This window comes from Corythoichthys intestinalis, chromosome 22, assembly GCF_030265065.1.
Source record: "Corythoichthys intestinalis isolate RoL2023-P3 chromosome 22, ASM3026506v1, whole genome shotgun sequence".
NCBI lineage: Eukaryota > Metazoa > Chordata > Actinopteri > Syngnathiformes > Syngnathidae > Corythoichthys > Corythoichthys intestinalis.
This window is the reverse complement of record NC_080416.1, coordinates 5,286,542-5,311,163: the sequence shown is the minus strand read 5'-3', so window position 1 is coordinate 5,311,163 and position 24,622 is coordinate 5,286,542. Positions and strand designations below refer to the sequence as shown.

The window sequence follows — 24,622 nt, the reverse complement described above, 5'->3', positions numbered from 1 at the left end:
TCTATGTAGTCGATTAATCTATCAACTAGTTAGTTCGAATAATCGGATTAGGAACATTTAATGCGCTGCAGAATACATTTTAGAAGATGTAAAACAAAGGCTTGCTAAGATTGCACTTTCAAAAGAGAAATAAATGCAAATACAAAATAAAATTCCACAGTGTTTTTTTTTTTTTTTTTCAAACTATGCAGAATTGCACATTCATTAAAAAAAAAAAAATACACGAGCTTAGCCTCAAACGGTATAAAAAATGAGGATCTAAGTACAACAAACAAACAATTGCTAAACAAATGTTAACTTGCATAGCAAAAGTGTGTTAGCTTAAATGCTATAAAATGTTAACATTTTTTTAAAAAATGCTATAAACAAATCGTTCAATCACACATTCCTACAAAAAAAACGGCTAAATATTCCTTCACACTAAATTACGAAAGCATAAAAAAACTTACCTCATGTTGGTCTTAACAGGGAGCAGCTGGATTCAGCCATGTACAGTGCCTTGCAAAAGTATTCGGCCCCCTTGAATCTTGCAACCTTTCGCCACATTTCAGGCTTCAAACGTAAAGATATGAAATTTAATTTTTTTGTCAAGAATCAACAACAAGTGGGACACAATCGTGAAGTGGAACAACATTTATTGGATAATTTAAACTTTTTTAACAAATAAAAAACTGAAAAGTGGGGCGTGCAATATTATTCGGCCCCTTTACTTTCAGTGCAGCAAACTCACTACAGAAGTTCAGTGAGGATCTCTGAATTATCCATTGTTGTCCTAAATGACCCATGATGATAAATAGAATCCACCTGTGTGTAATCAAGTCTCCGTATAAATGCACCTGCTCTGTGATAGTCTCAGGGTTCTGTTTAAAGTGCAGAGAGCATTATGAAAACCAAGGAACACACCAGGCAGGTCCGAGGTACTGTCGTGGAGAAGTTTTAAGCCGGATTTGGATACAAAAAGATTTCCCAAGCTTTAAACATCTCAAGGAGCACTGTGCAAGCCATCATATCGAAATGGAAGGAGCATCAGACCACTGCAAATCTACCAAGACCCGGCCGTCCTTCCAAACTTTCTTCTCAAACAAGGAGAAAACTGATCAGAGATGCAGCCAAGAGGCCCATGATCACTCTGGATGAACTGCAGAGATCTACAGCTGAGGTGGGAGAGTTTGTCCATAGGACAACAATCAGTCGTACACTGCACAAATCTGGCCTTCATGGAAGAGTGGCAAGAAGAAAGCCATTTTTCAAAGATATCCATAAAAAGTCTGGTTTAAAGTTTGCCACAAGCCACCTGGGAGACACACCAAACATGTGGAAGAAGGTGCTCTGGTCAGATGAAACCAAAATTGAACTTTTTGGCCACAATGCAAAACGATATGTTTGGCGTAAAAGCAACACAGCTCATCACCCTGAACACACCATCCCCACTGTCAAACGTGGTGGTGGCAGCATCATGGTTTGGGCCTGCTTTTCTTCAGCAGGGACAGGGAAGATGGTTAAAACTGACGGGAAGATGGATGCAGCCAAATACAGGAACATTCTGGAAGAAAACCTGTTGGTATCTGCACAAGACCTGAGACTGGGACGGAGATTTATCTTCCAACAGGACAATGATCCAAAACATAAAGCCAAATCTACAATGGAATGGTTCAAAAATAAACGTATCCAGGTGTTAGAATGGCCAAGTCAAAGTCCAGACCTGAATCCAATCAAGAATCTGTGGAAAGAGCTGAAGATTGCTGTTCACAAACACTCTCCATCCAACCTCACTGAGCTGGAGCTGTTTTGCAAGGAAGAATGGGCAAGAATGTCAGTCTCTCGATGTGCAAAACTGATAGAAACATACCCCAAGCGACTTGCAGCTGTAATTGGAGCAAAAGGTGGCGCTACAAAGTATTAACGCAAGGGGGCCGAATAATATTGCACGCCCCACTTTTCAGTTTTTTATTTGTTAAAAAAGTTTAAATTATCCAATAAATGTTGTTCCACTTCACGATTGTGTCCCACTTGTTGTTGATTCTTGACAAAAAAAATCAAAATTTTCTATCTTTATGTTTGAAGCCTGAAATGTGGCGAAAGGTTGCAAGGTTCAAGGGGGCCGAATACTTTTGCAAGGTACTGTAATAGGAGTTCCAGGCTTCAACTGGGACCGTGTGCTTTGGTCAGATGAGACCAAGATTGAGCTTTTTGACAACAAACACTCTAAGTGGGTCTGGCATGCCACGAAAGATGCGCATGCTGAAAAGCGCCTCATACCCACTGTGAAATATGGGGATGGGTCAGTGATGCTGCGAGGCTGTTTCGCTTCCAAAGGTCCTGGGAACCTTGTTAGGGTGCATGGCATCACGAATGCTTTGAAATACCAGGACATTTTAAATCAAAATCTGTTGCCCTAAAGCTGAAGATGGGTCGTCACTGGGTCTTTCAGCAAGACAATGACCCTAAACATATGGCTAAATCTACACAGAAATGGTTCACCAGACACAAAATCAAGCTCCTCCTATGGCCATCTCAGTTCCCAGACCTTGTTTTGTTGGCAAAAGGGGGTTGTATAAAGTGTTAACACCAGGGGTGCTAATAATTGTGACACACATTATTTGATGTCAAATAATTATTTCTTTATGTGGGATTTTTTCCCCACTGAATAAATGCACTTGTATTGAAGGTTGAATTTTTCTCTTTTTTTCCATTAAGGTACCATATTATTTGAATTTAAAAAAATTATTAGAAGCTAAAAAACACTAATTAACCAGGGGTGCAAATAATTATGGAGGGCACTGTAGCTTACCTCACAATGGTTCCACAGTTGTCGGACTTGTTTTGGCCATTATCCGTGGTGAAGAGAACTTTTTGAAACTCAAAAAGGCTCACGTGCCTCTTCCTGGCGCAGCAACAAAAGCCTGCACCACTCTCAGCTAGCGCGATGCGAAAAATAAACGAAACTATCCGCAAAATCTGCTGGATCCGCAGTCGTTTGTGCATACTGTAGTATTGGCTGCATACTGAAGATGTTTATCCCGCTGACGTCACATTCGCATTCTTCGTAAATCCAGGAAGTCACTCATTTTGATGGCGCAGGATTCAAAAAAATTTAATAAATGTATTGATCGGTCCATTGCATTCAGGAGCATAAAAAAACTGCGTGAAATATGAAATAAACATGCTTTTTGCTGTCATAGGCACTTTAAAGACGCCACGTGATTGAACAGGCCGGCATGATCACGGAACGGCAAACTTGAGTGATTGGTAGAGGCGTGCAAAATTTCCGATTCTTAGATTATTCGCGATTCGGCCGTGGAAGATTCGAGAGCGATTCACAAACATCCAAATTACGATTCTTGAATTATACCAGGTAAAGCGGAAATAAAACGCAGTCAGGGCCGTCTTCGGGGCGCAGTGAGGAATGGACCGAGAGTAAATATCATGTGCAGCTAATGCCGCTAGGTTAAAAAAAACAAAAAAACAATAATACCCGACTGCGGCCGTCAGCCGCTACAAACAGCGTCCAGTTGCTTGTTGCTACAAACATACGGCTATGGTAGATATCACATATATCTAGACTAGATGTGAAATGATACTTTCCCGCGCTAGTAAACAGGCACCATCTTAAAGCAGTAGACTTCTCTAGAAGGCTCTGTTGTAGAGAACCTAATTACTTTTTATCTAAAATACCCCTAAATCGGCAAAATCTTGACATGAATCAATATTTAAATGATGAAACAGTTTTAAAACTTTCACGTCGAAAGTAGACATGAGGGAAATTATGGAATAACGGGTGCAATTTTAACAACTTTAACGGTTGATTCACAACATTAAATTAATTGAATGTCGTTTAAAGCTGCTGATACAGAATGGGGACTTGAGTATTTTATTTACTGTTTTTAACCGGTAACTTGATACTAAAATAGTACTTTGGTTTATTGAGCCCGAGATGATTTTTGAACAATTTTGAAACAAATATACAAAACAAACAAAAAAAAAGCAAAAAAAGGGGTTGGGGGGGCATCAATAATCGATTTATAATCGAATCGGAGTCTCTGAATTGTAATCGAATCGTTAGGTGCTGAAAGATTCCCACCTCTAGTGATTGGTATAATGGAGTCATGTGATCATTATTGCAACGTCTCATTGGTGAAACTGGTTAAACAACTGTTGGCTGTTGAAGTAAACTCCAATAGATAGAATAAAGAGAAAAAATGTGATTAGTATAGCTCAAAGTAGTGAAGTAAGAGTAGCTGAGAGTATGGCTTTGTAAAACTGCTCTTAGAAGTACATTTTTCTCAAAAAGTTACTCAACTAATGTAGCGGAGTAAATGTAACACGTTACCACCCACCTCAGCTTTCCAGGCTCCACTCAAACCATTTATTTGTCCATACAAATGTCATTTTGAGTAAAAGAAAGTCACTTCTTCCAGAAAAACAAACACACATACGGAAAATCTTCCCCCAAGAAATCTGCCTCATAACATTTATTTTTGTTCTTTTTAATTTGACAAATTAATTTCTCATTTATGTTCTAGAAAAACAACAAAAAACATGATACACACTAGATTGACAAGTTTTACTGCTCTCATTTGTCAAAGTCATGCAAGACTCCATTGACGTCAAAACTTATAATTGGATGGAACACACCCAAAACCCGAAAAACAGGTCACCGATGCAACTTTTTATATACAAGTAAATAACAAGTTAAGGCAATGGAATGAAATTCCTGCGGTTGTTTGTCGTTTTGCAGCTGCTCACACTCTTAATCACCCAAAAAAATAAAAAAGTCCTTTGGACCACATCAAGTTGAGGTTCATCCAAAACCCACATCTCACTAAATTTCATAAAGAAAATCAAATAATTGTATTAATGTCATTCCCTTTCCACCGTAAAGGAAATTTATAGTCTACCCCTGCAAAAATCTGAATACACTTTCAAAAATACACATTTCATGTATTACCAGAGCAACGTAATGGAAAGCACCGAAATATTGTACAGTGTGGCAATCCCTCCACGTTCTACAAAACATAGGTGAACCGTTTTGATTAAAAAAAAATTTTTTTAATCATCTGGCTAAATACATCCATAATCATGCCCGGAATTGTATTTTTATCAAATGAATCTAAAGTTGTAAGCGTAAAATACAGAATGGGAAAGCATTGTTAATTTGTTACGGTGGAAAATAATCGTCCAAATAAAAGTTGTTTGGCGCCATCAAGTGGCCGACAGTGATATTATTCAGTATTAAATTGTTTTAAAAATGGAAAATTACAGTAAATATTGTGTATCTATTACGTTTTAAAAAATATATTAACTCGTTGACTGCCCTGGACGTCCATCGCCGTCAGCCATTGTGAAACATGAATGCTCCATGCCAGATTTGACGTCTATCACCGTCAATGGCAGTAAATGATTTAAATTGAGTCTCAATTTTTTCATTTTCGACCACATTTTAACAATTTCTACCATGTGTTTAAATCATATTTTCTCATTTTCCACATGACAGTACTACATAGTCAATCCATGATCCACATTTAAAATTTTGCCATCAATATTTGCATGCAATTATTCCACATTACAATGGTGGCTTTTCCCTCCACAAAATCTTGATTAAATTGACTATTTTCTTTCTCCACAATGACTCAGAATTTAAAATCACGTTGATTTTTAACCTTAAAAAAAAAATCACAATTTCCGAGCATATTTTGTTTCCATTTCATGCCAAATACCCCCCTCATCACAAAAAGTCATTATTACAGTATTTTTTCATTCAAAGTGTAAAACAAGTGCAAAAAAAAAAAAATGAACCGATAAAAATACATCAAAAGTCCGGTGTGCAGCAAAAATAGTGCAAATGAGACTCAAGTCCACAGGACCTCTTCCTCGCCGCGTTTCATCGCGATCGTCTTTGTCTTATGAACAAGTCAGAGAAGCTGCTCGTTATTGCATATGACAAATTCATTTGCATTAAAAGCTTAGAAAAAAAAAAAAAGGACTCTTCCGGTGACTTTTTAAGTTTCCCTTCTGACCTTTTTCTTGTCTTTCTTTGCCGTCTCTGCTGCCGTGATCCGCTCGGGTCGCTCTAGAAAACACAAAATGGCCGCTTCAGTAAGCCCTATTCACAGTGACGTCACTCAACTTCCGTATTATCGATAGGAGTGTCTTCAGTTTTATTTCACTGGCAATTATTTGCACTGCTCCATAATCCAACAAAAGTCATTTAAATTCGAAAGATACAAGTTAACATTAGTACTTTTTTCTCGTTTGTCTTGATAATAGGGCTGGGACGTCCGCTTTTGTCACGATCCGTTCCGTATCCCGATACATGTGTGGCGATCCAATACGTATTGCAATTGTTCAACTATGGCACCATATTAACTTTTAAAATTTGTCAAAAAAAACAAGAGGCATGTATCTCCATTTAAACTAGATGCCATTTGACATGTATTCTTTTTTTTCCTACAAGGAAAAGTGCAGTAACTGTTGCAACAACTGTTCCTGTACAAAATAGAAAAACTATTTAAAACACCTCCCATTTTATATAGTGTCCCAATCTGATACTGAATAACAAATGTTCAAAAAAATACAAATAAAACAGATTTCAACATGTTACTGTCCCACTGAATTATTTTTAAACAAGAATAATGTAACCCAGGGACTAACTGTAGTTAAATTTGAAATATATGTACATTTAGCAAGACAGCATATTGCCTTGTCGTAAATAATATGAATCTTCATAATTCCTTATGAAATTGAATTTTTCATTGTGGCCCACATAAATTCAATGGAGCTATAGACCCTACTCACATGACGTCACAACCACGCCCCCGCGCCATATTGTCCGTCAACTTGTCGTTGTTGATGCATTACCGCTACGTAAATTCCTCCTATAATGGCTTGTTTTCTGGTCGTTAACATTAATAATCAAAACGGTGAAGGCGTGTGTGGCGGTCGGTTGCAATAACAGAGAAGATAGACGGAGAGACTTGAGGTTCTACCGTATTCCGAGAGACCCGGAGAGGAGAGTGAGATGGACTGCTGCAATTCGACGAGAAAACTGGGCTCCAAACGATTACCACGGATTATGTAGTAGTCATTTTATATTTAGTAAGATGCATTTAATATATATTTAGAGGGTTTTGGGCTGACAACCACAATTAAGATCATTGCTAGGCTAATCGCCGACAACATATCGTTTCAAATTCAAGATGCTTATTTCTTCCACCATCTTTATTTTTTGAATAATATTTAGCTGGTAACAAGTGAAAGAAGCTGGCCTCGTCTACGGATCATCGGCTAAACAGGGGTGTCCAAACGTTTTGCAAAGTGGGCCAGATTTGGTGTGGTAAAAATGTGAGGGGCTACCGGGCTGATTTACATAGAACAATACATTTAAAGAAATTTTAGCAAGCCCTTCTGTGTGTCACATTTGCTTTATTTTTTTTTTTTTAATTCATAATTTCAACAATCTCGCCTTTGTGGCGTTCTCTTTCGACCCTCGGGCTCTAGCGAAATACTGCTGCTGTGAAATTAAATTAGCTTCAAGTTGCTATAATTTCTCGCTGCGTATCTTCCCTGTAATGTCGAAACAGCGACTGTCTCTTTGCAAATGAGGCAGACACAGTTGTTGCGTGTTTTATTGAAGAAATAGTCCAATATCCACCTATCCTTGAAGCGTCGGCTATCGCAGTCAACTTTTTTTTTTTTATTGATTGTCGCCATTTTAGAAAATTGGGTCACACGGGGTAATGTTGCTTAAGAGTGCTGCTCTTAAAGTTTTTCAAACTTTCGTGAGAATAGGCTGATTTTGTGTGGACAAGTTAGTTGTAGATATCAGGGTAGCAGATGTCAGGCAGAGAGGGCGAAGACAGCGGGTCGAAAATTATCGATTTAGGCATCAAATATGGATCTGGCGAATGGATAGACTGAAGCTTTTCCACATAACGCCTTTTATGCAACGCATCCAATGAGTTTTCAGCGTCTGAAAGCACCGGGGCTTCCATGAATTGCTCTATAAACTGAACGACTAATTGAAACCATTGAGAATAGGGCTAAACAGAGACGGACAATATGGCGGCCGGATACAGCGACACGTCATTCTGTGACGTTGGTGAGTAAGGTCTATAGGCAAACCCGGAACAGGGTATGACGCCATGTAAATTACACCCTTTCAGCATATATATTTGTAGTTTAAAATTTTGGGACTTACGCCGAGATGATGATATGCTCAACTTTTGCGAGGCGACGACAGGAACGTCTTCAAATTTGTGTGCAGTTTTGACTGTCTAATATTGGAACAACAGGACAATTTCATTTAGAGCAACACTGACACATTTTGGAAGGTATGGTGAAAAAAAAAAACCTGTCTCACCTCAGATGCAGCTTCCTCTTCGCTCTTCTTTTTCCTTTTCCTCCTCTTCTTAGCTGTTGCGGCGCCCCCTGCCGGATCCTGGCCATCGTTCTCCCCGGACGTTACCTGCAACACCATTTTTGAAAAAAACTCTCATTGACAGACGTCTAGCGGTGTCTACGGGTAGGGATGGGAACTGATAAGATTTTTATGATTCCATTTTCGATATTGCTTAACGATTAAATTCTTTATCAATTCTCTAATCGATTCTAATTTGGACTAATGGACTGAACGAGGTTCTGGGTTCAATTTGTTTTATGGTTCATTCGCCTCGGCGTGTCGGTTAGAACACAAGGAGCGGAGAGTGGAGTTAGTCTTTAGCACTTTTAATCCAACTTGGTAACAGGCACAACTATATACAGGCAATGGCACTTGATATGAGAATCACTCAATGAGCAGATGAGAGCATGCGTTGAAAGATGTTGATGTATTTTTATGTGTGTGGTAGAAGACTGGAATGTGTGGGTATATGTGTGGTTCTGAAAGGAAAGAAAATTACATCATATTAGTGCTGATCAGTGTTGGGCACGTTACTTTAAAAAAGTAATTAGTTATGTTGAAATTCGCCCCCCCCGGCCCAGACGCACCCGGGGACAGCACCAACCAAAACAAGTGCCGCTCGGCTGCTCCGCGTGCGCCCGCCGGGAAGGCCGAATCTCGCGCGTCCTCTTATTTTAACCCTTTGTACTGACTCCATGTTTCAAAAGCTTGAAGAACACTCACCGAGAACAGGTTGACAATTTATTCGTCGACAATGGTAAAAACAAGGCAAAAACAGACGACGGAGGGACAATTCTGGATCCAAAACAAGGCCACATGTTTCCGAGCAGAAAAAATCAGTTATCTCAGTGTCCAGTCTTTTTAAAGTCTTTGCTGAGGCGGGCCTTGTCGAAGGCGTTTCTGGGCGTTGCTTTTGGGTCATCCCCTCTGTGGCCGGTTTTGGGCGGCTTAGGTTCGTGCGCGGATTGGGACGCCCGCTATCAACTTTGCTGTCCAGGCTGGTTGTACTTGTTTTAGGACAAAGCGCTTTGTCCTTGGAGTTTGCTGGGAGAGCTGATTGCCAGAGTTGGTGCGTCAATCTTGTGATAAGACGGCATTGTGTATCTCTTCTATTTCTTCTCATTAAACTATGGTGTTTTATTTATTTTATATTAGTAGTGTAGTCCTACCATAAATATGAAAATGATTTTATTTCCTGATTAATTATATTACGTGTGTTAGAGTAATGCAAACAGACGGTGCCTACGAGAACCTGTACCATATGTATGTGTTTGACTATATATGTGTTAGACTAATGCAAACTATTATATGGTGTGTGCGATGATGATATCCTTTCCCCTTCAGTTACATTACTCACTACTTCTTCCTAAAAGTAACTGAGTTAGTAACTGAATTACTCTATAGTAAAAGTAACTAGTTACCAGGGAAAGTAACTATTTCCGTTACTTTAAAAAGAACTTGTTGTATGTCAAAGAATTTGACATTTTCTGAGTACTATTCAAGTCAGTGGAATAGAGAAGAACAGATAGGTAGTTAACTTGTTAGGTGCTTCAGCAGATTTGAATTGCTTACCACAGATGTCGACAAAAACTTTGCCCCGGGACATAAATTACACATTACATGCAGGTTCTTTCCTTTAATTTCGACAAACTTGAAATAGTGTCTATATCTCCACCCCTTAAAGGACAATTTTTCTTCTGAATGCTCTGCCATCCCGACCCTGTGCATCTGTTTTGCGTGTATGTGTTTGCCGCACGCGCTGTTCCGGTTTGCTTGTGAAATCACCGGCTCTGATTGGCTTACCACGACACATGACTCTAACCCTCAGCCAATCACAATCACTTCCATCGCATCTCTCGAGGGGCTGCATTTAGGTAGGCTCGTTTCCCGACAATTCACGTCACTTTCAAAGCGTCTGCTGTCCTCAAGATGGAAGCAGAATTATCGCTGGCTGACAGTGGGAGATGGGAACGAGGCTAGCATCAGGTGTAGCAAACACAGAAACGTTACCAAACTTTGGAAAGCATTGTCGAACTGAATGAGCAGGGACAAACAGCTTGGAGTCAGAAGTACGTGCGCTATTCTCGAACCTGAACGCACCCAAAGTCTTGGATGACAAATCAACAGAGTAGAGAGTTGACTCGACACGGCTGGTAGTTTCTTCAATTTATTCAGAGTAAGTAACGCACTAGTTTGGCCGTGCGCGTTTCCGTGCAGCACACGTGCAGGACACTTGAGCGTACGGCGGACCTGAGCAGCAAGTAGCAGAGGGGCTCTGCTAACTTCCTAATAAAGTTGTACTGTTTGAATTGGGTTGTAGGGTCTTAACAAATGTGCTACTGCCCTCCAGTGGCCAGTTTTATTGCTTTAAAATTGGTTTTGAGGCTTGTTTTATGTTTCGGACATAGATCAGAAGCTCTTGATGCTTCTTGTACAAAAAAACGCAAAAGACGTATAAATACGTTTTTGGGACAGTGAAGCATTTAAAAATAGAACGTATTTATACGTTTCTGGGAGCAAATGACTTAAAGGAAAGAACCTGCATGTAATGTGTAATTTATGTCCCAGGGCAAAGCTTTTGTCGACATCTGTGGTAAGCAATTCAAATCTGCTGAAGCACCTAACAAGTTAACTACCTGTCTGTTCTTCTCTATTCCACTGGCTCGAATACTGCTCAGAAAATTTCAAATTCTTTGACATACAACAAGTTCTATTTAAAGTAACGGAAATAGTTACTTTCCCTGGTAACTAGTTACTTTTACTATAGAGTAATTCAGTTACTAACTCAGTTACTTTTTAGAAGAAGTAGTGAGTAATGTAACTAATTACTTTTTTAAAGTAACGTGCCCAACACTGGTCATGACAGAACATCGCTTCAATGATATCTGCCGCCATCTAGCGTCGTGAATGGGTAAAATGTCTAGACCGCGAATATAAGATGACCCCCTCTTTTTCGGTCTTATTTCAATGCAAAAATCACGGCCAATACGGTATTTAACTCAAAATGGTGATTGCGTCACTAGGCGTCCAATCCTTTGGTTCATTCGCTGCCACACTTCCCACTTAAAAAGGATTGGACGTCTTCTCCTGCATCTTGGCCAGAGGAAGACCAAATTCTACTTTTTAACTCATTGGCTACCATTGATGGTGGTAGACATCCAATCCATTTGAAGTGGGAGGGTTGCAAGCAAATGAACGTTCTTTCGCTGACAACCCTCACACTTCAAATGGGTTAGACGTCAACTACTGATAAACTCCTTGGTGGGAAGGGTGCGTGTTTGCCAGATTTTTTTTGACAGCAATAGACGTCCAGTCCATTTAAAACAGGAGGGCTGGCATTGAATGAACATTCATTACTCAATTCAAAATGAGTATTAATGGTGTGATGACAAGGGGCGGGCAATTTGGGATATCACGTTTGTTTGGCTAAAATAGTAGTGGCCAGTGGCGCCACCAGGTTATAAATTGGTTGGCCACCCCACTGGCCACCCCGCTTGCCAGTATATCGTTAGATTGTTGTAGCATCAGTTATGCATTTCATCCCAAATGAATGCATTTATTTTGTTTAGTTAAATGTCGGGCTGTCAAATTTATCGCTTTAACGGGCGGTAATTAATTTTTAAAAATTAATCACGTGAAAATATTTATCGCAATTAACGCATTCGCGGTACGATTCATTCACACATTGCCGCAAACAGCCTACAATGGCGCCGTTTTACTTATATACAGAGATAAGAGGCAGTGTCAAGTAGGTGGAGTAGATACAAGCATTCATTGAGACCGTGCTTTTAATTGGCAAAAGCTTCGTCATCTCTCCCACAGCAACTATAAATATTGTGGGAAGCGATGTGGGGAAGAATGACAGGAGTTGATCTTTTTCTTAACACCCTGTAGTGTACCCAACGCAGAGAAGATATAGCATTTGTAGCCACCACACACAGTCATGGTTGCATCACTTCCCATCATGCATTTGGGCAGAACAGTTAAGTCGCAACAGTATCATTTACTGAAAGCTCAACAAATACACTAGATGGCAATATTTAGTCACAATATACAAACTCACATTTTTATAAGTTTCTATCCGTGGATCCCTTTCACAGAAAGAATGTTAATAATGTTAATGCCATCTTGTGGATTTATTGTTATAATAAACAAATACAGTACATATGTACAGTATGTTGAATGTATATATCCGTCTTATCTTTCCATTCCAGCAATAATTTACAGAAAAATATGGCATTTTTTAGAGATGGCTTGAATTGCGATTAATTACGATTAATTTTTAAGCTGTGATTAACTCGATTAAAAATTTTAATCGTTTGACAGCCCAAGTTAAATGTACACCTTATGCCTAATGTATACATAACACAATAAAACAGAATTGTTGTGGAAATCAAAATGTTGACTGGACAGTTATGGACTTTGACACATTAAATCATTAGTAACATCAAATATTACACAATACACCAAAGTATATCAGTAGCCGTGTCCTTAAGTCTTTCTGATAGTTTTCCCCTGACCTTTTTACTGCAATAATATAAGTAAAACCTGAAATTATGGCTTTTAGTTTTGGCCACCCCAAGATTTTAAGTGGCCCCATCTGGCCACCCCTATGAAAAATTTCTGGAGGCGCCACTGGTAGTGGCCTTGATAAAATGGCTGCCTCCACGTCAGGCACCTACTTAATAAAAATATTGTTTCTCCACCATTACACATCAAAATATATGAGTCTTTCACTAGACTACAAGGTGGAGTGGCATCATCAAGACTTTGGACGAACCTTAATGGCGGAGGGCCTCTCCATCAGCTGAGTCAGTAGCACGATCGCCACAGGGGGCTCTTCGTAGTTACCCCAGTGCTCGGCCGGGGCGTTCCAGTCAGAGCCGGGGTCCGCGCCATCTGCGGAAGAGACATGTTCATTCAAGTACCACCGTAAGACTAACCGACCTTTTAATTTGTTCAATTGGCGGACACTTACTCGAACCACCCCATTGGTCATCGGCGCGGTTCGTCCACTGCGGCTCCACGGGTTCTGAAAGAGACAAGCGGAAGGGTTTGAGTGAAACATGACACGATGTCAATCGATTATCTGACCTACCCGCTGCGTTCTGTCTCAGCGCGGAGTAAGACACCGGGTCCAGGTCGGACTTGGCGTTGCCGCCTTGCGACTCTTGGGTCCGCGGTTCTCCTCGGCCCCGGTGGCGGGAACCCCACTTGGCGCTCTCGGCGGAAGCCGAAGTCTTGTCGGAAAAGTCGACCCCGTCTCCTCCCTGGCCAGCGGCTGAGGCTTTGGCGGCTGATTTTGAGGGCTGGGACTCTGAAACAAAAGAGGTACCAAAGCAGGCTTAGGTGCCACCTCATTAGGTACGACAGGGGTGTCCAAACTTATGAAACAGCATGTACTTATATACACATTGCAGCTCAAATCTTTCAAAGTTACTCTAAACTAAGGGTGCGAACCTCTGGGTCACTCACGATACTATTGACATCCTTCTGCTGTGACTTTAACACTAGTAGACGTCCAATTCATTTAAACTGATTTGATTTTGGGACATTTACGGGTCACTTCCTGTTGATTTTGGGTTACTGAACACGAAGTGACTCGAGAATATCCCCAAATAAATAGGAAGTGACTCAAAATTAACAGGAATCAATCAATCAACAGTCATCGATGACGTAAACGCGTCGACGAACACAACATCCCGTCGACGGTAATGAAGGATTAAAAAAATGTACGCTTGGAAAGTTGAGAATCGCAGTCGCTCGGTCTTTCACAGATGTTTATTGGTCATCAACATGCCATAGAATTAAAGTTGAGACATACAAAATAAGGAAACACATCTGTATCAAACACTATACACATTAGCCTTGCTACATTGAGTCTAATGAGGAAAAAGGACAACCTACTTTAGCCTGCTATAAAACATTGGCAGTCTTCTCCAAAACGCAAACTTCTGATTAAAAGGTGACACTTCAAACATGAAAAATCGCTTGCATTTGCAAACGAAAAAAAAAGAATCTATACTGACATAGTGTTGTTCATCTTACTTTAAAAAATTGATTACAATTACTTCTCCCAAAAAGTAATTGAGTTTGTAACTCAGTTACCTGAATGTGAGTAATTATTTACTGGGCAAAGTAACTGGTGTTACCGTTCATGTTTTTTTTTTTCATTCCCCCCTAAACAAACCAACAACATAGTAACATTTGCTATGTTTGTAAGTAATTTAAAGTTGTGAATCAACTGTTAAAGTTGTTAAAAAATGCTCCTGTTATTGCATGAGTTCCCTTCTGTCTACTTTTGACATGTGAAAGTTTTATAACGGTTTCATCATTTAAAGATCGATTCAAGTCAAAATTTTGCCGATTTAGGAGTATTTTAGATAAAAAGTTTTGCTAGGAAGGTTCTGTAGAACAGAGCCTTCCTGAGAAGTCTACTGCTTTAAGATGGCGGCTGTTTAATAACGCCGGCAATGGAAATAAAATTCATGGGGACTTACCTGCTGATACTAGTGTCATAAATCAACTGAGGTTTCCTACAATGATTTCAACACGTGAGGTTTTTACCCCCTAGCGTCGCGAATAAATAGGTGCTTTTTAAGTGAGTGGCTCCCTCTAGTGCTAAAACTGAGAAGTGCAACAGATTGTAGGCTGAAATTAAAGAGCATACGACACCAGAAAAAAAGTCTTAAATGGCATTATTATGTGAATTAGAATCATATTTTGAGACGATTCGACCATATACAACAATTTAGCAAAGCGCAGATGACGAGAAATTAGTCTTTTAATCTGCCGGTTAGCCACGCCTACAATTATAGGGCTTTAGCGTCCCCAACAGGTGGATGACGTCAGCGGTAGACTAGGCTCATCGGTTTTACTATTCAGCCCATTGAGGGGGAATTGTTCAGAACGAGGAAAACGAGACGAATAGAGCTGCAAAATGTCATTGTTTCAGTCTCTCTACTCCCAATATTTTTACAGGATATTCTTTTTATCCAAGTATTTTCCCCAATAGCTATATAAATGGCTTGAGAAGGACCAGTCAGCCCGTCGAGGGGGAACTATTCACAATGAGGAAAACGCGACGAAGAGAGCAGCAAAATGTCATTGTTTCTGTCTCTTTACTTCAATATTTTTACAGGATATTCTTTTTACCCAAGTACTTTCCCCAATTGCTAAATAAATGGCATGGTCATGACAAATAACTTGTGCTAAATGGAATATAAAATCATAAAAATCCATTTATTCAAGACGACATGGCAAAATTACTCCATAATGGTCAAAACAGTCGACTTTACCTTTACTGTCACACCTGCCGAACGATATTTTATGACACCTAAATCGGACATATGTCGTTTCCCTTCCCCGGCTTCGGAGAATGTAAACAGACCAGAAGGAGTGACAGCTAGCCGACATGCTAACCCGAACCGAGGGATGTTTCAAAGTCTTCGAAGTGGAAAATCACACATAATTAGCCTGGATTATTTGACATGACGACCCGGTTGTCGAGTTTCTTTGCGGATCGGCAAACCGCCCGGCGGAGAGCAATTTACAGTTCGTTCCCTGGAGGAGGGTGGCTGGAATTGTTGTGTAGCTAACGTGCTAACAGCTAACTGCTAATGAGCGTGAGGATAGCTTTTTACATGCCTATCAATGATCAAACGTAAGTAGTCCTTTATTTAAAGGAATTTTATAGTGTTTACTTTGTAATCACTGTATTCGTATTTGACATAATACAAAACAAGATGTTTACTCACTTCCTTGTAAGTCCAATGGTCCCACAGTAAATATCCACGGTGAATGGGAACCTTTTGAAACTCCAAAAAGGCGCATACGCCTCTCCCGCATACAGAATGATTTTTCTGCAGCCGTTTGGCTGGCGTGATGCAAAAAATAAAAGTATTAATCCGCAAAATCAGCTGAATCCTTCGTCCTCATACACAACAGTACACTGTAGCGTGAAGAGGACGTCTTCTACCGTACACGTCACAGCGCCCTCCTCCTCAATGCGAGACCGAAGCCGGAAGTCACTCATTTTCCTGGCGCGGGATTCAAAAAACTAAATAAATATAGCGATCGCTTCCACACACATCCAAGCGGTCCATATCATTCAGGAGCATAAAATACCGCGTGTATTATGAAATAAACATGCTTTTTCGTGTCACAAGCACTTTAAGCTTCTTGTGCTGGCCGTAATTAATGATATTTTCATAATCTGTTGCGCAGGAGTGTTTGGAAACCCCTGGAGTGCAATGTGGGTGACGTACCGTGAGCGCCTGTGTTTTTCTTCTTCACGTGGCTCTTGCCAGCATTTGTCCCTTCTGGCCCAGCGTAGGTCTCGGGGCCCTTGTCCTTCCGCCGCTGCTGCTTCTTCTCACGGTTACTGACTTTGGTCTCCCACGTGCCTGAAAGCCACAAAACAAGCGACAATCAGAAGTTTTGAGAAGAAATTTTGTGGACAGCTGTCTCTTTTAATTCATTAGGTGCTATTGCCGATGATTGAGGAACCAGAGTAAGGACTATCCATCTGTAGTACAGATGGATTGGACTTCTATCGCCGTCAATGGCAGCCAATGAATTTATGATGACTTATAAATTAAACTCTTGACTACTTTGGAAACCACGTTGGTTCATTTTTACCTTCGTCAGGTTCTTTGCCATCAAGTGTGATGACATACGGCGCCGCTTTGACATTCGTTTTGCTTTTCTTCTTGTCTTTTTTCACCTGCGCCGGCAGCTGCTCTTGTGGTTGGGGCGCCTATCAACAAAAAGGTACATTTAGTCGTGATTCAAGAAGGTCTAGCCCAAAAAGGCGACCGCGAACATACCTTCCGGGTTTTGGCGGGTGGAGGCGGCTGCCTGGAAAGCACCTTGAGGACTTTGACTTCCTGCTGAACGACCACGGCGGAAGCAAGTTGTCCGTTAGGCTGAGGTTTCTGCTGAAATGTGACAGAATCATATTCAAAACATGGTGTAACTTTGCAATGATTAAAGTACAAATTCAGCTGCGGTTATAGTTGGCAGGGGTCTTGAATTGCACAGGTGTATGGCACTACATTATGACTACTTACTTGAATTTTGTTCAGCAAGCAGACACATTTTGTTATCAAAATTGTTTTGAATAAATGAAAAAAATAGTAATATAATAAGAGTACTTGGGAAATGATAGTAAAAGTAGATGTAAAATTAGCTAGGTCACATGTCATTAGCTCAACGTCTATTGAATTATGACAAAATGGCGTCCTCGTTATTGTTGCAAATCGGGCAATTTAAATCAAGCCGGCTAAAAGAGCTAGCCGACGCTCACTGGTAAACAACGAAGACGTCAGACCTTGTCTCCCGCTTTCTTGACGTTTTTTTTCTTCGTTTCCTCCGGTTTTGCCGTCTTGGTTAGCGGTGCCTTGACTAGCGGTGTCTTGGCAGCCACCTCGCCGCCACCGCGGAGGGTGACCGGCGGCGGGGCGCTTCGCTTTCTCCTCCTGTCACCGCCACCGCCGCCGCAGACGGTGGCCAAGAAGGCGGCGAGCACGAGCAGCGCGCCCAAGGCGGCCGTCGTCAGCACCAGCCAGGTCGGGTAGAACTCGGGCTCCAGACCGAGGTCCCATCCCAGACGGCTACGGACGAACGCTTGGCCCGAGGACAGGAGGTCTTTCAGGCGACCGCCGAGGATCTCGGCTTCCTCCAGCGCAAAGCCTCGCCACTGTCGCCAGTCTCCGGCCATGGTGGGCTTCAAATGAAGGGGGAGCACCAGAGCGGCTAGGCGCTTAGCCACTTAGCTGCTAGCTTTAGCAGCCGCATGCTAACGTCAATCGTTCGCTTCCTTCTTTTTCTTCTTCAATGGTTTATAACGGCGGGTTATCGCCGTCAACTGCACCGGAGTGCATGAATCAACAAGTAGACATGGATTTCTTTGTACAATTTTTTATTTTTCATCTCATGAAAAAAACAGACGCAAACGACTTTTCACCCCATAAAACACATTCTTCATAAACTTAAAATGATTTCAAAATCTGGTCACTGCACAACTGCGAATGAATAGTTAACATATCTGTATTTTATTGCAATTTAGAGACTGGCACATAAGAAAATGCTGGCATATGTCCATACATAAATAAAATATTTGTTGCAGTTTCACGAATAATGCTGTCAGTATTGTCTATGAATTTGTACAGAATTCTACAAGATACTTATGTGTTGTTTTTGTATTATCCACAAGTCTTAGCACCTCCACCAAATAAATTAACACCATTATTAAAAACTCAAAAGTCAGCATCCAGAGTGAACTCGCAGTCCATCATGCTGGACATAACGCCGAATCTCTGGTACTCGCCCACTCGCTTCTCGAAGAAATTGGTCTTCCCCTCCAGAGAAATGGATTCCATAAAGTCGAACGGGTTCTCCGACAAGTATACCTTCCATAGAATAATGTTTAAAAAAGACGATTAAAAAGCTAATACGTTAAAATTTAATTGTTTTCCTAACCAAAATAACAGAACCAATTCATATGAATTGCAACAGATAATAATCAAATGTGAATACTGGTCATTAGAGCACAAAAATACCTTTAATAGCCCTTGAACTGACGAAATAATGACCGACGGGATTACCTTGGTTAGTCCCAGATCAATGAGGAGACGGTCAGCCACGAACTGGATGTACTGCTTCATCAGCGAAGAGTTGATTCCGATCAACTCCACCGGCAAGGCCTCGGAAAGAAACTCCTGAATTGTTAAAACACAGTATTGTTATTACGGATTCATCTTTAGTAGCGTAAATTAAACCATATGGAAAAACGATTTACCTGCTCGATGGTGACGGCTTTAGTGATGATGTCCTTCACCCTGTCCTCGGACGGCTTCTTCACTAGGTAGCTGTACAACAGACACGCGAAATTGCAGTGTAATCCCTAAAGAAGAAGGTAGCGTTAACTGTCGTGCTAGCAACAGACACTAATTTAGCAAAGTACCTCATCACGGCTGATGAGCTCGTTGGAGTAGGTGAGACCCGGCATGAGGCCTCGTTTCTTCAACCAGTAGATGGCGGCGAACGAGCCGGAGAAGAAGATGCCCTCCACGGCGGCGAAGGCCACCATTCGCTCGGCTGAATAAATACTTCGTTAGCGTGCTTAAAAGCTTTTTGTGCTTATTAGTTTTTTTTATGACTTCATTTCACTTCATTATGAGAACAGCGGTGCCACAACTTGCCAATTACTTGAATTTGTTATCTCATGCATTTTTTAAATCATTATTTTACTTAAAAATACATATACAGTATATATACATTGATGTGAATGAACATCCAATCCATTTCAGCTGAAGTGAATGATCATGTTTCAGTGCCAAAAATCAATGGGAGAAATTAGCCGATACTGCATTGGCATCATAGTTTGCAATATTTACGTAAAATAAATGCTAACCGCAGGTTTTTTTTTGTTTTTGTTTTTTTTGCTTTTAACAAAGAATCGAGACTGTTTTACGTCCATATCTATAAAGATTTTGGGGATTTAAGCATTTATTCACAATAATTTTTACCGGAAAAGCTCAATTTAACTAACTCGGCCGTTAGCTACATTCACGAACAGACTAGCATTGTACTTCGACATATTTACTTAAAATAAATGCTAACTGCACATTTTTTTTTGTTCCTTTTAACCAAGAATCGAGACTGTTTTACATCCATGTCTATAAAGAATTCAAGGATTTAAGCATTTATTCACAAGAAATTCAATGGAAAAAAGCTCTTTGTCTGTGATCCCACTTGGTCAACTTTGACGGCCTTGCCACAATGCAGGCCCCTTATTTATCGTCCCCGCGACCCGTGTCCCGTCAATACAGTACGAAGTCTATGTTAAAAACTTTGATAAAATCACGTTTCCAAAAACAAAAAGAATTGTTTTAAATAAAAAAGAAATATTTAAAAAAATAATGACATTTTTTTCTTTAATCAAAAAACAAACATTTAGAACATAAAAAAATAAATGACAAAAACGATATTTAACGTAGTTTTCCGACTATAAACCGCTACTTTTTCCTTCATTTTAAATCCTGCGGCTTATAGTCCAGTGCGGCTCATTTATTGATTTATTTGGATTAATAGGTGACACTTTATTTGACAGCATTGTCATAGGTCCGTCACATTTATGTCCAGCTTGAATCTTTTACATCCATATAAAACTGAGATAATTTGCCAAATAACACTAAATGGCATCTGTTATAAGCATTCAGTCATTCTCATGACAGTGTCATGTCATAATTACGATTTTCTAATGACAGTCTTATGGCGCCACTGTCAAATCACATGTTACCAAATACCATAACTAGCTATTAATGAAACAATTGGAACAGTAACTGAAGAAATAATGAGCACAGAACATGAATTTTGAATAGTATTTACATCTGCAGCGCTGCAATGGATGCTAGGAGGCATGTTGGACAACTACAATGTTGACAGCAGGTGGCAGCAATGAAGCTTTGGAGCCAATTGGTTCAAAGCTTCATGGTGGTTCGTTTGGTCTTATGACAGTTGTATGATGCCGCTATCAAATAAAGTGTTACCGGTTAATATATTTTGGTGTCAATATCCCATAAAACAGTGAGCACAGCTATGGCTTATAGTCCAGTGCAGCTTATCTAAGAACAAACGACGTTTTTGTGTCGAATTTGGTGGGTGTCGGCTTATAGTCAGGTGCGCCTTATAGTGCGAAAATTACAGTACTATAATGTCATTCACTACCATTGATAGCGATAGACATCAAATGCACTGAAACTGTGAGGGTTAACGGTGAATAATCACATTTCAGTGCCATTGACAGCGATGGACGTCCAACCCATTTTGACGTTTATTCGCCCCTCCCATTCAAAATGGATTGGACGTCTGTCATCGTCATTGGCAACCGCAGAGTTGATCCTCACCAAAGGAAGCCTGTGTGTCGTTAATCCACTGGAGCGCCCAATCGGCCTTGCGTCTTACGCACGGCAGTGTTTGAATGGCATTGAAGAGAAAGTCCCTGAAAGGAAACAGGCGGGAAAAATTGGACGTTTATTAGACTTATTTACCAACCAACTGAAACAGACTGGAATCACAAGAGAAAGCACAACATTTACTGTCCGACTTGAATATGACAGTTAAGATAGTTGCGCCAGGTGCAGCTACCACAAAACAGTCGGTGAAGCTGTTGTGAACAGGTGCCATCAAAAAAACAACGCCTAAAAAACTTGAAATACCGTTACTCACAGGATGTCGTGCAATTGGTAAGGAGGAGCGAGAGTGCCACAATGAAATAAATATTAGGGCTGGGTAACGATGAGAAATTTTAATCGCGATTAGTAGCATGAAACAAAGCCACAATCAATTCAAACGTAATATATAAAGCAGTAATAGTCATACCAAAATCGGTCCTGTCTTCCCTTTTCAATTCCTATCGTCTATTGGGTGTATTTGCCTCGGTAAATAAAGTCGTAATGCTACGTATAGCGAGGTAGCATATCGATGCCTTCTTAAAATAATCACCTGTCAATTGTTTTTTCAGATTTTTCGTGAAACACAAACATAACCCTTTTGACAAATTTTAATATATGAATAATATTTTTGGGAAAAAAATACTTAGGCTATTATTTTAAGAGGGTGACGATACATAGTAGTGCATAGGGATGTCCCAAAGCTGATTTTTTTGACATCCGATACAATTTTCTTTCAATATATGTTTTGCTGATGCCAATCCAATATTTATATATATATATATATATATATATATATATATTGTATTAAACCGAGCTCTGCTGGTCCTCCATCAATAATATTACAAAATGCTCTGTTACCATCTTTAGTTTCTAAAGAGCAGTAGTCACTCAGTGGCCATATTTGCCTCGTGGTTTGATTTATAGCAGCCGAAATGGTACTGAAAATACGCGTTTTCAAACCCGATATTCCTAAAATAGCTGATAATATAGCCGATGCTGAGTATCAGATTGGGACATCACTAGTAGTACATACAAGTAACACACTATTAGCAAGCCTAAAAAAATGTTCGACTTTGTTCGACTCTATGGTGTCAGATTTTAATGCCAGATTAATTCCCTTCATGCATTTGTGAGTTAACTCCAAGTTAACTAATTAACTTGCCCGGCTTTAATAAACATATAAATAAATAATTCAATACGTCATGAAGTATTTTGCTTTTTTTTTTTGTTTGTTTGTAGATTTACACTATATTTTGGTATGTCAACATTCATTTACATTTTTAATGAATAAATTAATGTTGAATAAAAAATAAAAAAAAGAATACTTTAAATAAAAATATACAAATTATAATAATTACACACCCATCAAAAATGCTAAATATTACAATATTTACAGATGTATTTATATAATTTTTGCAGGGTTAAGAGAGTAGCGGACCTTTCCTTGAGGTCCCGTATGTAGGTGTTGATGAGCATGCTGTACATCTCTGAATGCACCGTCTCTATCAGGATTTGGAAGCTGTAGAAGGCGCGCACTTCGGGGACCTGGACTTCCTGACAGAACCTCTGCACCTGCCGCGAAATCCACAAAACTTCACTTCGCATATATATTTGTCAACTTATCCCCTAGCCAAAAAACCTACTTTTACTGCAACATCTTCCACTAAAGTACAGCAAAACAATGCAACATGGATGTCATTCTTTTGCTTTGCTTGTATTCCTTTTTTCAATATACTCAACTTAAAATGATATATTATACTAATTGAAAACTGGTTCTTTTGGACAACATGAACACAGTCACTGGATTGTGTCCAACGCTGCCAGCGAGACTAATTAAATATAGTGCCTCGTTTTCAGCATTTTGAAAACATGCACCTCACGAGAATCGATAAGCAATTGGACCAATGCATTATAATAAAACTGTTTGTTCTTATTCCTTTAATGTCACTTCAGCTCACCAGGTTTTCGTTGACGATGCCATCACTGGCAGCAAAGAAAGCCAGGACGTGCGAGATGAAGTGCCTCTCCTCAGGTTTGAGTCGGTCCCAGTGCGGTAGATCTTTGGACAGGTCTACCTGAAAGATGCATGGAGGTTTAGTTGAGGAGAACTTGAGAAAAAGTATGAAAAAACATGCAGACCTCTTCCACCGTCCAGAAGGACGCCTGGGCCTGCTTATACATTTTCCAAACTTCGGGGTACTGAATGGGGAAGATGACAAAGCGTCGGGGGTTCTCTTGGAGTAGAGGCTCTTCCACCTGTGTGTCCGGGTCTTTGTCTTTTAACTCATTCTATGGATAAAAGAAGTACATTGCAAAATTGATTTATCTTCTGATTCTTCTCAGAAGATTAAAGAAAGCAGTCTTTTGAAAATGCACATTTTCATTCAAATATTTGTAGAAAAAAAATGATGTAACGTTATTTTGTTTGTTATCACGTTTCTTATTACGAAATGACTTACTTAACTGCGCTAGTGCGCTTGCGCAGTAGACGTCAATCCCCCCCAAAAATTAATAATAATAAATAAAAATAATCAATGGACCAAATTCAGCTAACTTAGAGCGCAAATGTAGAAATTTGTGTTGATTTTTAATTATATATTTTTACTTTTTAACCGTAATTTGGAGGCGTTTGCCTTGCAGTCGGCAACTCGCTAGCTAGCATTAGCATTCCGGGGTACTAATGATTTAGAAATGGCGTTTGTCTGTTTACCGCTTCTCCACGAAGGTCGTCACCCACACGGTCCATGTCTTCACACCTTCTCCCCGGCGTTGGTGTCATTGCGACCGTGTGGAGTCGGCGACGAAGTTTATTCAAGGTTTTTTGTGAGTGTGTTATTAAGCCATTTAAAGGGACGTGTTTAGAGGCTAGTGATGGGAAACTTGCGCCCTCTAGCGGAAAATTTGCCACTCCACATAGTCAACTGACAGCGACGAAGTGAACTCTGTCAAAAAACGGTGATCTTTTTCTCGTTTAACGCTAAAATGTTATTAATTGTAATACAATTACGTATTTACAAAGAAAGTAAATAAAGCCAAGGTTGATTTTACAAAACTGAAGATTTTCTTGATTATTGTGTTCAATTTTGTTGAAGCAAAATAAAGTCCAAACCAAGGTTACAATAGCTGCAGGTTTTTTGTTTAAACCCTTCACCCGTTCGTTTTAATCAGCTGTTGGGAGTAATTTTGCTCGTTTGAGTTACTATTCATTTTACATTAAAAAAAAAAAAACATTTTAAGTAGTCATTCTGAATTTGGTTTATAAAAA

General features: G+C 39.9%; 2 protein-coding genes across 3 annotated transcripts; both read right to left on the bottom strand.

Moving 5' to 3' along the window:
* Positions 1 to 4,352: 4,352 nt before the first annotated feature.
* On the bottom strand, positions 4,353 to 18,242 carry mtdha (metadherin a). Of its 2 annotated transcripts, none has more exons than XM_057828395.1 (10): positions 17,730 to 18,242; positions 17,227 to 17,334; positions 17,039 to 17,156; positions 16,666 to 16,803; positions 13,497 to 13,715; positions 13,377 to 13,430; positions 13,179 to 13,297; positions 8,360 to 8,464; positions 8,198 to 8,273; positions 4,353 to 6,070 (listed from the first exon to the last, which is right to left on the bottom strand). In XM_057828395.1, exons 1-10 carry the CDS (start codon positions 18,117 to 18,119, stop codon positions 6,000 to 6,002), a joined length of 1,398 nt encoding a protein of 465 aa, XP_057684378.1. In that variant the 5' UTR covers positions 18,120 to 18,242; the 3' UTR covers positions 4,353 to 5,999. The 2 variants fall into 2 exon arrangements, with proteins under 2 accessions (XP_057684378.1, XP_057684377.1); XM_057828394.1 differs by having other exon boundaries at positions 17,227 to 17,337; positions 17,730 to 18,241.
* Positions 18,243 to 18,306: 64 nt separating this feature from the next.
* Positions 18,307 to 24,255, bottom strand: LOC130910823 (ribonucleoside-diphosphate reductase subunit M2 B-like). Its single transcript, XM_057828397.1, has 9 exons — positions 24,068 to 24,255; positions 23,497 to 23,646; positions 23,316 to 23,432; positions 22,796 to 22,929; positions 21,310 to 21,404; positions 19,365 to 19,498; positions 19,200 to 19,304; positions 19,006 to 19,119; positions 18,307 to 18,810 (listed from the first exon to the last, which is right to left on the bottom strand). The coding sequence occupies exons 1-9, from the start codon at positions 24,134 to 24,136 to the stop codon at positions 18,658 to 18,660; spliced, it is 1,071 nt and encodes a 356-aa protein (XP_057684380.1). The 5' UTR covers positions 24,137 to 24,255; the 3' UTR covers positions 18,307 to 18,657.
* Between the last annotated feature and the right edge of the window lie 367 nt (positions 24,256 to 24,622).